The sequence below is a fragment of the Micropterus salmoides genome, unplaced genomic scaffold (assembly GCF_014851395.1).
Source record: "Micropterus salmoides isolate LMB-PRFRI ecotype aquatic unplaced genomic scaffold, ASM1485139v1 Ms_hic_scaffold_1960, whole genome shotgun sequence".
NCBI classification, from domain to species: Eukaryota; Metazoa; Chordata; class Actinopteri; order Centrarchiformes; family Centrarchidae; genus Micropterus; species Micropterus salmoides.
Genome location: NW_024041107.1, coordinates 1 through 11,791, shown reverse-complemented (window position 1 = coordinate 11,791; position 11,791 = coordinate 1). Strand labels below are relative to the sequence as shown.

At 39.5% G+C, this 11,791-nt stretch overlaps 1 protein-coding gene across 1 annotated transcript; it reads right to left on the bottom strand.

The window, feature by feature from the left end:
• Positions 1 to 444: 444 nt before the first annotated feature.
• On the bottom strand, positions 445 to 5,357 carry LOC119911213 (myb-like protein X; the record flags this gene model as incomplete). The annotated part of the gene is given in 7 exon segments (XM_038730026.1): positions 445 to 1,124; positions 1,364 to 1,420; positions 1,817 to 1,897; positions 3,021 to 3,104; positions 3,536 to 3,640; positions 4,470 to 4,565; positions 5,319 to 5,357. Coding segments are annotated over 7 exon segments (498 nt in total), but the record flags the coding sequence as incomplete, so codon positions are not given.
• Between the last annotated feature and the right edge of the window lie 6,434 nt (positions 5,358 to 11,791).

The window sequence follows — 11,791 nt, the reverse complement described above, 5'->3', positions numbered from 1 at the left end:
CCTTCCAAGATGTAGCAAAATGCATGATTATAATACGGTAAAATTATGTATTACAGGAGGCTGCAACATCATGTAGACATTTCTTGATGTTGCTGTTATTTGTGAACAAGTAACAATAATATTCACAATAACATGTGGTTACAAGTAAATACAAGTCTTAATATATCCATCAAAAGAAATCCCATTTATTGACTGGCCTCTCTCTATCTCAGACGATGACATCTTTTGTCCTACATCGGCCACCATAGCTATCCTACACAGGAGGAGGGGAGTGGCGACCTTTAAAATATTAAGAGGCTAAAATACATTTTGCTGCTGACTCTGTCCACAGCAGTGATTGCTTAGCTTCCACGCTGGTACAACTCTATACTTCTTCAAACTGGGGAAACGCTGACCGACTATGGATAAGCACCTCACACAGCCCCATTTAAAAAATCCCTCTCCCTTTAATCACTTGTTAGAGGAGAAGAGATTCAGTTATTTACATATCCTGTAGCACAAATAATCTAGCAAAATGTCAAGAGATGTACAAACATCACTCAACATCACACATAAATCAAATTTGTATATTTATATATATAATAAAAAGTTTTATCTGAAAAAAGCATATTTGAATTTATGGCATTTTATCTCTTTATTACACAAACATGGAACGGAGAATCTTAAATTGACATAAAACACTGAATAACAACACGACAAAGGATAACAAAAAAAATTCTACTTTTTAATATACATTTTCAATTCAGCAAAAATAAATAAAAAGGTTTCAGAGTTACATAAACTCACACTTTGGTTTAGAGTTTAAATTATTTTAGTCTTTGTCTTGAGTTCAGAACTTTCAGACAAAAAGTGTTCTGAATTGTTGAAAATACCAGAAAAACAAAAATGTAACAAGATTTGATTCAACATTAATAAAAAAAGTCTCATTTTGTTGATTTCAGATCAGGATGTGATGTGATCTCGTGTTCACTGGACGTCACTACAACATGTGTTTTTACAGGAAGATCTGAGTCGTGCTGTTCCTGATGTTTAATGTTACAGCATTATTTACTGATCAGCATTTTGGTGTGATGGACAGTAACCTTTCCTCATGGTCCTTGATTGGCAGTACTGGTGTTATCGCGCTGAGAGGGAGACAACACACACAGTTTAGTCATTCAAGACTAACTAACTAAGCATTGTATGTGCTACCTGTATCCGTGTGTGTGTGTGTGTGTGTGACACTTGGGTCTGATCAGTCTCACAAATGGTCAATCAGTGTCTCAGATTTGCTCTCATGGCTAGTTTGATCAGCTTGGTCTCAGTAACAAATCAGTGTCACATAGAGAAGATAAAAAAGATTGATTTGGGTGAAAAGACTAACCTCCTCCAGGTTTTTCTCAGCTTCCTCTGCTATCTTCTGCTCATGGTGAGGCTGCTCCTTCAACAGGGAGAGGAGAGATAGAGACTTTTTATTTCATGAATTTTTCATTAAGAATGACAAAGGACTATATATATAGTTTATATTTATATATTTGATTTGGTTTTGCCACCTTCATCAAATGGTTACTACTGGAATACAGTTCTTTATGTTTTGAGGTCATAAGAAAAAAGAATGGAAGGAAAGAAAGTGGTTGATTTTAAAATTGTTATAATTTATACACACAACAGAGGGTGTCTGTGGGATCAAACAATGAGGAAGTAAAGCCAAAATCTTAGAGTGGTTTCTGCTGTTATACATTGAATAAGCTTAAGATAAAATAAAGCCATAATTGTGAGAATTAAAACAAACAAATATGTGGGTGGGGAAAAAAATCTGTATCAATGAAAGATGAACCTTTGTCTTTGTCTCCAGCTCCTTCTGCAGCTTCTTCTTGTCGTCCTCACTCCTCTGCTTCTCCTCTTTGAGCTTCTCGACCTGAGGAGAGAGATGATAAAAAACAGAAGATGAGAGACATTTTCTCTAATTGAAGGTGTGAGAATAAACATTAAGACATGGTAGGTGTGCAGCATTTTTAACTTTTCATGTTACAGAAAACAGCAGTTTTCACATCTTGTCTGAGTTTCCTCCCCTGTCCTAGTTCTAGTTTTTCTTCAGGCTGGGGGAAGAGCAAAGATGAAGAAAGACAAGATTACATTTATCTGACGCTTTTATCCACAATTGCTATACATGTCAGAGGTTGCACGCCTCTGAAGCAACTAGGGGTTAAATGTCTTGCTAAGGGGCACAATGGTGGATGGGTCACAGAGGGAGATTGAACCCAGGTCTCTCACACCAAAGGCAGGCATCTTACCCATTGCACCATCACCACCCTTTTTAGATTAGAGCGAAATGTTCTCTTTCTTTAGACATGTGGGAAATTTGATTTATAATGAAGCCTAAGACAGAAAGAAAATCAAGTCTACTTCAAGGACCATTGTTTTGACCTGGGCCCTGTTTCCCTGCAGGCTCTGTTGTGCATATTTAATTGCCTGTAATCCATGATATATTTCTATACATCACAAAGTGTAACTGACAGAAAGAAAGGCTTTATACTCGGCAATGTATTCAGTTCAGTTTAAGAAAGATCATGTCTGTTGTGATGTTATGCTGTCCTCATTTCTGTATTAGATTTACTGTGTGTGGCAAACACATGTTTATATAAATAGAGAACATATAGAGAACCTGAAAATGCACTATTAGGAAGGTGGTATTAGAACAATAAGAGATGAATAGGCTACATTAGACAGGGAAGGGAGGGGAGTACCACAACAGCATAAACTGGCAAATAAAATTGTGCAAATGAACAGAATGTTGAACTAATTCAACAAGAATTATTTGTTCATCAATTACTACAATTATTGAAGTTTAATAACTCGGTTCAGGAACAAAGACTTCGCCTCAAACACACCTGATTTTAGCACACAAAGTATTTAAGCACACTTTTTCTGTTCTCTTCCCTCTGACCAGATAAAATAAAATAAAAATAAACTGTATGATTTCAAACTAAAAACAAACAAATAGGTTTGTGGAAACAAATCAATATCAATGACAGATGAACCTCTTTTGTCTTGGTCGCCAGCTGCTTTTGTAGCTGCTTCTTTTCGTCCTCAATCCTCTGCTTCTCCTCTTTGAGCTTCTCGACCTGAAGAGAGAGAAGATAAAAAACAGAAGATGAGAGAACTTTTCTCTTATTAAAGTATGTGAGTTAGAAACAATAAGACGTGACAGAAATTTACTCCATGTGACTTGTGCAGCATTTTTAAAGCAGCAGTTTTCTAGTTGGACCTTTAGATTAACAAAGTCACAGTTCTGTCTTTGACTGTAAGTCAGTGGAGAAACTGATTAATGACCAGACAGTCTTTCTGCCTCAAGTGTTTTTCTTCATTCCCATGGTCCCTGGATATTTTTCATTAATATGAAACAGAGGAAGCTCCAACACAAATATCAGACACTGTGAATGTGTACTCCTGCTGCTGCTGACTCAGCTGTTCATTCAGTTTAACAGAATCAACACCTCAGCAGTTATCAATGAAGCATCACATGTGCAGACAGGGATTTTGTGTGTGTATGTACTTCTTTCTTCAGATCCCTGTTCTCAGCATTCCTTTTTTCCAACTTTTCTTGAGTTTCCTTCAGCTCCTCTTTGTTCCTGTCAGCTGCCTCTTTGATGTTCTCATTCTAACAGACAGACAGATGTTGATTAATCAGTAGTGTTTTATTGCAGGAAGCGACAGTCTGACCGTTAACATGAGCAAATCTGGAGACATCTCAACAGAAACTGAAAGATTAAGGTGAAAGAAACCTCCGCTGCTCAACATGAAGCTTTTCCTCATTCTGCAAGGAAACGGAGAGGTGAACAAAAACACGATGAGTAAGTTTTTTTTAAGCAAACTGATGCCATGCACACTGATTCAGAATGATATTTAAACTGTCTTGATATACATTTTTCAATAACACCTGTCAGTTGTTCAGGGAGACTAGTATGTTCTGTTCGACTGGTATAAATAAAGTTACTGGTAACTGAAAACATAAACATATCAGTGTTGTGAAGAATAAGCCTGAAATAATCAGAAGCTACTTTATACATGTGGTGGATTAAAAAGCTTCACATCTTGTCTGAGTTTCCTCCCCTGTCCGTCTCTTCAGCCACACTCACCTCCCCAGCCCTCTGCATTACTCTCTCTATCAGAACATATTCTTTCTCTAACCTCCCCAGACCTGCCATCCTCATGCATGTCAGCTCAGCTTTGCATTAAAAGTCTGTTTCATCTGTGTTTGCGTCCAGTCCCCATCTCCCCAGCAAAACCGCCCTCACACGTCTTGTCTCATGAGGTTTATTATGAGCAATTAGAAGAAGAAAGAAGTGTATCTGTGAGACAGATTTAATGAGAAAACTGAAAGCAGAAGTCAGTGGAGATGTTTCCATCCATCAATCTATCGTCTTAGAAGAAGATATAGAGGGAAGATGTTTAGATAAATAGAGAGAGATTAAAGTGAAAGGAAAAACCTCTTTCTGTATGCTCTCCCTTTGTTTTTCAGCTTCCTCCCTCCTCCTCTTCTCATCCTGGAGCTGCTTTTCAGTTTCAGCTGGTTTTTCTTCAGGCTGGGGGAAGAGCAAAGATGAAGAAAGACAAGATTAGAGCGAAATGTTCTCTTTCTTTAGACATGTGGGAAATTTGATTTATAATGAAGCCTAAGACAGAAAGAAAATCAAGTCTACTTCAAGGACCATTGTTTTGACCTGGGCCCTGTTTCCCTGCAGGCTCTGTTGTGCATATTTAATTGCCTGTAATCCATGATATATATTTCTATACATCACAAAGTGTAACTGACAGAAAGAAAGGCTTTATACTCGGCAATGTATTCAGTTCAGTTTAAGAAAGATCATGTCTGTTGTGATGTTATGCTGTCTTCATTTCTGTATTAGATTTACTGTGTGTGGCAAACACATGTTTATATAAATAGAGAACAAATAGTAAACCTGAAAATGCACTATTAGGAAGGTGGTATTAGAACAATAAGAGATGAATAGGCTACATTAGACAGGGAAGGGAGGGGAGTACCACAACAGCATAAACTGGCAAAAAAATTGTGCAAATGAACAGAATGTTGAACTAATTCAACAAGAATTATTTGTTCATCAAATACTACAATTATTGAAGTTTAATAACTCGGTTCAGGAACAAAGACTTCGCCTCAAACACACCTGATTTTAGCAAACAAAGTATTTAAGCACACTTTTTCTGTTCTCTTCCCTCTTACCAGATAAAATAAAATAAAAATAAACTGTATGATTTCAAACTAAAAACAAACAAATAGGTTTGTGGAAACAAATCAATATCAATGACAGATGAACCTCTTTTGTCTTGGTCGCCAGCTGCTTTTGTAGCTGCTTCTTTCGTCCTCATCCTCTGCTTCTCCTCTTTGAGCTTCTCGACCTGAAGAGAGAGAAGATAAACACTGAAGATGAGAGACATTTTTTCTTATTAAAGTATGTGAGTTAGAAACAATAAGACGTGACAGAAATTTACTCCATGTGACTTGTGCAGCATTTTTAAAGCAGCAGTTTTCTACCTTTGATTAACAAAGTCACAGTTCTGTCTTTGACTGTAAGTAAGTGGAGAAAACTGATTAATGACCAGACAGTCTTTCTGCCTCAAGTGTTTTTCTTCATTCCCATGGTAAAGTTACTGGTCCCTGGATATTTTTCATTAATATGAAACAGAGGAAGCTCCAACAGAAGAATGGATGTATCTGTGAGACAGATTTAATGAGAAAACTGAAAGCAGAAGTCAGTGGAGATGTTTCCATTCATCAATAAGACAATAGTCTTAGAAGAAGATATAGAGGGAAGATGTTTAGATAAATAGAGAGAGATTAAAGTGAAAGGAAAAACCTCTTTCTGTATGCTCTCCCTTTGTTTTTCAGCTTCCTCCCTCCTCCTCTTCTCATCCTGGAGCTGCTTTTCAGTTTCAGCTAGTTTTTCTTCAGGCTGGGGAAGAGCAAAGATGAAGAAAGACAAGATTAGAGCGATATGTTCTCTTTCTTTAGACATGTGGGAAATTTGATTTATAATGAAGAATAAGACAGAAAGAAAATCAAGTCTACTTCAAGGACCATTGTTTTGACCTGGGCCCTGTTTCCCTGCAGGCTCTGTTGTGCTGAAGATGAAGCTGAATACAGTTTAAAGTAACTTTGCATATTTATATGAGTATTCTGGTCAGTTTAAGAAAGATCATGTCTGTTGTGATGTTATGCTGTCTTCATTTCTGTATTAGATTTACTGTGTGTGGCAAACACATGTTTATATAAATAGAGAACATATAGAGAACCTGAAAATGCACTATTAGGAAGGTGGTATTAGAACAATAAGAGATGAATAGGCTACATTAGACAGGGAAGGGAGGGGAGTACCACAACAGCATAAACTGGCAAATAAAATTGTGCAAATGAACAGATTGTTGAATTAATTCAACAAGAATTATTTGTTCATCAAATACTACAATTATTGAAGTTTAATAACTCTGTTCAGGAACAAAGACTTTGCCTCAAAAACACCTGATTTTAGCAAACAAAGTATTTAAGCACACTTTTTCTGTTCTCTTCCCTCTGACCAGATAAATAAAACAGCAACTGTGAGATTTAAGCAGCAATTTTCCAGTTGGATGGAGCCAAGTCACTGCTCTTTTGCATCTTTAGCCACTGAGGGGCAGCAGAAATAAGTTGTGAATTTACATGTGTTTTCTCCCTTTCCCCTTTTCTGTTCTTCAAATCCTTCGTTGGCACTGTTTCATCTGTCATGAGCTGCTCTCTTTCTGCTTCAGTGTTAACCTGAACTTCAGTTTTGTTACTTTTAAAGCGGTCATTCTGTTCTCCTTCATCAGTTTCATCCCTGTGGCTTCTCTTGCAGTCTGTGTGAAAATACAGGCAGTAGAATTAAAGTATTAAAGACATGTTCTTGCATCACAGCATATGAGACATTTGAGTCTAAAATAAGACACCTGACAATTTGACTGACTGGAAATTAAATAGAAAAAACACCACATTTAAAAACTACTGATATTTTGATCAAATTAAATTTACACAACTACATTTATGCAAAGCGACATTCAATCGCTATATACGACAGAGGTCGCACACCTCTAGAGCAAGGACGGGTCAAGTGTCTTGTTCAGGGACTCAATGGTGAATCAAACCAGGGTTTCTCACACCAAAGGCATGTGTCTTATCCACTGCTCCATTGCCACCCACAAATCATATCAATATGTCCCATTAATCTGCAAATAATTTGGTACTCACTGATTATGTTCTGTCTCCATTTCCACACAGAAAAGATAAGTAACAAAATGATCATGATGCAAGCAACCAAACAAACAGCCAATCCAACCGTGATGGGGGACAAACTGGACTGGACCTCAAAGAAATCATCTGAAACGATAAAACACAAAATAACATGGTGTTTATTGAACACTAGACTTCAGCTATTTGAAACTAAAACATTGATCACATCATCAATCATTTCTACCTGGAACCTGGATGTGAGTGTCTCTGGTCTGGTTGATGTCCTTCTGTTGGACTCTACAGGTGAAGTTGTTGCTGTGTCTCTTCTCCACAGTCACTCTGCTGCTGACAGTATAGAGGTCATCAGGACCTCTGACTGTCTCTGTAGTCCAGCAGAGAGGAGGTTTCCCTCACCGTCCAGCCAAAACACCTCAGGCTCTGGATACCAGCCTGCAGACTCACACTGTAACACCACTCCCCCTTTGTGTCTGTCAATCCCTGCTAAACTGATGACAGGTGAGGAGACGGCCCCTGATGTTGAGCAAGAGGAACAATTAAAATACAGTTCAGATTTACAAAGACTGCATTAATAATTTAAAAGATGTATAAATGTAAATCTACAACATTTCATTGTGTCCAATACTTTGGTAAATATTTACAAAACTAATGAGATTCCAGCCTCAGCTGCACTTTGTTTGGTCCAAATGATCAAATGTTAACATGTTAACACATTGAACTACAACAAGGTCAAATATAAACCATGCTAAACGTCAGCATGTTAGTATTGACATTGTGAAGATGAACCTCATTCCTCTTGTTACATTCTGATGGTTGCGTTTAGCTTAATGTCCCACTGTAAATGGGGTTGTAGTGAGAGTCACTATGTGTCAAGATTTTGGAGGCGAACTGTGAGATCTGGCCAGGCACAACAGTTCTTTAAATCTTTGATGTAAATAATAAAAAAAAGAATAATTAAGGACAAGTTGTTTCACATATTTATTTTGAAAAATAAATCTGCTTCCACCATTCTTGTAAACCACATCAATAGTCTGTGACAGTAGATCTAAAGCCTGACAGCTGTAGCACAGTAATTGGGGTGCAGGGCTTAATGAAGGATCAGCTAACATCTATTTGAAAGTCTTTCATAAAGTTAGTCACATCACATTGTGTCTATTTTATGACTGTATGTATTATATTTATATAAACTACCTTAAGAAACAGGGAAAATATTTCCTGCCAGAACATGTGCAATTTAGCTGTTCTGTAAACATGTAACCGTTAAACTGGTGTTTGATGGCTGTAGCTGAACTGTCCATGTCCCAACATGAATGGCTGAAAGCTGTTTTGATACCTCAGTTATTCACTGGATCCGCTGCACAGACTACACACCAAACTGCACTACACATACATCATGTATCTACTCACCAACAACAAGCTCAACGGAGGCGTCTGTGTTCATATCTGGAATGTAACATTTGTATCTCCCCTCATCAGAAAGTTTCACTTTGGAGAGTTTCAGTGAAATGTTTCCGTGCTTCAGTTCATCAGTGAACAGAGTTGTTCTTCCTTTGTAGGAAGGATTTTTTATTTTTACAATGTCCTGACCAGCACGCCACACATAAACAAATCTGGGGTTCAGGTCTGGTCTTGCCCACTCAAAAGTCTTGGCAGCAACATCCACTGCAGGCTGCAGATGAAATGGCAAGATGACGTCATCGCCAACTTTTGCCACTATTGGCCGAGGAGAACCAATTAACTGAGAGTGACCTGGAAGGAAACAAAATATTGTTATAAGCTCTTGCAGAAAAAATAGTTTAATTAGTTCAGCTTTATAAAGTAAATCTGAACCATATACCAAAAAAATGACAGTGGGTACATTTTGACAGATATTGTGATATTTATTTTTACATTTTTAAAGTAAATAGTTGGCGAAAAGAGAGCTGAGCCATAAGGCAAAGCTCTCGATCTACCGGTCGATTTTCGCTTCTACCTTCACCTATGGTCATGAAGGCTGGGTCATGACCGAAAGAACGAGATCGCGGGTACAAGCGGCCAAAATGGGTTTCCTCAGGCGGGTGGCTGGTGTCTAGGGTGAGAAGCTCGGCCATCCGCGAGGAGCTCAGAGTAGAGCCGCTGCTCCTTTGCATTGAAAGGAGCCAGTTGAGGTGGTTTGGGCATCAGGGAGGATGCCTCCCGGAAGCCTCCCTAGGGAGGTGTTCCAGGCACGTCCAGCTGGGAGGAGGCCTCGGGGAAGACCCAGGACTAGGTGGAGAGATTATATCTCCAAACTGGCTTGGGAACGCCTCAGGATCCCCCAGTCAGAGTTTGTTAATGTGGCTCGGGAGAGAGAAGTTTGAGGTTCCCTGCTGGAGCTGCTCCCCCTGCGACGATAAGCGGATGAAGATGGATGGATGGATGGATGGATAGTAAATAGTGTGTTTACACTGTTGAGGGGCTCATATTTACGGTGGCTCCGAAGGCTCACAAGAGGACTACTTTTACGTTCCCTTGCAACACTTTTCTTCTTCTGTTCTTTCTGAGCAGTACAGTCGGCTTCTCTCAGTGCAACACTCAAGCATGGATCAGCTTATTAAATTTCATCTGAACCAAGCTGCTCAATAGGCACATTTATGTACCTCATCAAAAGGACCAGGCACTACGGTGGGTACATCTGTACACAGACCTGCATCATCAGTGTCCCGAAGCACCATTTTCTGTCACAGCGCAAGCCTCCAGCGAGATGACAGAGGGCCGCGTGTTTACATTGGTGATGGTGGCTGCTTGGTTTAATAATTTAATGAATGTAGGACTGCAGCATTAAACAAATGCCATCTCTAATTTTTGTTTTAATAGTGTCTTGTCTTGTTAGTTGAATGAGACTGTTGTGACTTTGTTTTTAGCACACTGGACCACCAGAAACAGCATTTTGTTCATTTGTACATTCAGTAGGTGGATGAATGAAAATAAACAAACTATGACTCAATGTCAGTCCATCGGTTTCTATTTTGCATTAGTCCACAGCTATAATCAGTCAGCACTGCAGAAAAGATCATCGGTGCCAACCTGCCCTCCATTCAGGACTTTCCAGAGTCAGGAAACGGGCAGGAAACATCACTGCAGATCCATCTCACCCCGAAACAACCTGTTCCAGCTCCTCCCCTCTGGTAGGTGCTACAGAGCTCTGTACGCCAAAACCAACAGACTCAGGAACAGTTTCTTCCCACAAGCCATCACACTGATGAACAGCTGATTTCTGACTCACAGTGTCAGGAACAATTCCTGTGCAATAATCCTGGCTCATCCAGTAATCAACCCATGCAGTCAATTACCTCGGTTCAGCTCCCACTCTTCGCCAGTTCGTCAGTTTACCTCCCGTGCTTCAGTTGCTCTGGCCAAATTCCTTGCATCTCTGCATTTTCTGAGTGTTGTTTGTGAATCCTGCCTAACATACAATTTCAGAGCTGTTCATACTGTTCATATTGTATATGGTTAGTTAGTTAGTTAAGCCTTTAAATTCCCATAGGAACATAGGCCATCGACGAAGCTCTTCCATCCTCTCCGGTCTTGCGCCCTCCTCTCCAGATGTTGCCACGTCAGCCCTTCTTTCTTCATCTCCTGTTCTGTGGTTCTTTTCCAGGTGGTTCTCGGTCTGCCTCTCTTCCTCCTGCCCTGTGGGTTCCATGTCAGTGCCTGTTTAGTGATTTATTTATTTCTCCTGAGTGTGTGCCCTATCCACTTCCATTTCCTCCTCCGAATTTGCATTTCTTTTGGGTCTTGTTGGTGAGTTCCCACATGTTGGCGTTAGAGATGATGTTGGGCCAGTATATTCCTAGAAGGCGTCTGAGGCCAGTTGGTGAAGGTCTGCAGCTTATTAAGTATAGTGGTGGTAATTCTCCAGGTTTCAGAGCCATAAAGTAGAGTGGTTTTTATGTTTGAGTTGAAGTTTTGCAGTTTGGTCTTGAGTGACAGGTTTTTTGCCTTCCAAATATTGTTTAGCATGTTGAAAGTTGTCCTTGCTTTTCCGATCCTGGCTTGGACATCGTCCTCCGTGCTACCGAGGTATGTGTAACTGTTTACATCCTCTAGTGCATTTTGATCCATGGTTATGGATGTGCTGTTCTTGCTGTTGATACGCAATACTTTAATTTTTGATGAGTTTATTTTGAGACCAAGCAGACCAGCTGTTTCCACACACCAGTCAGGACCTCAAATGTCTCCGATATACATCCTTCATGGAGGACTTGACATCTCGTCCCTTGGTATGTGCTCCTTATGATGTTAATGAGCTTTTCTGGGATCCCATAATGAGCCATCAGTTTCCACAGACTTTCCCTGTCTACACAGTCAAAGGCTTTTTCAAAATCTATGAAATTCACATAAACAGGCAAATTCCATTCTATTTATTTTAATGGCTTTTCTAATTCCATCTTGGTGGGGGGTTGCAGTTAATCTCCAGTGGGTTTGAAGCTATTGCTGTCAGTAGAGATTGCTGCCTGTTGAGCAGGTCTCTGAAGTGTTCAGACCGTCTCTTCACCTGATCTTCCTTGG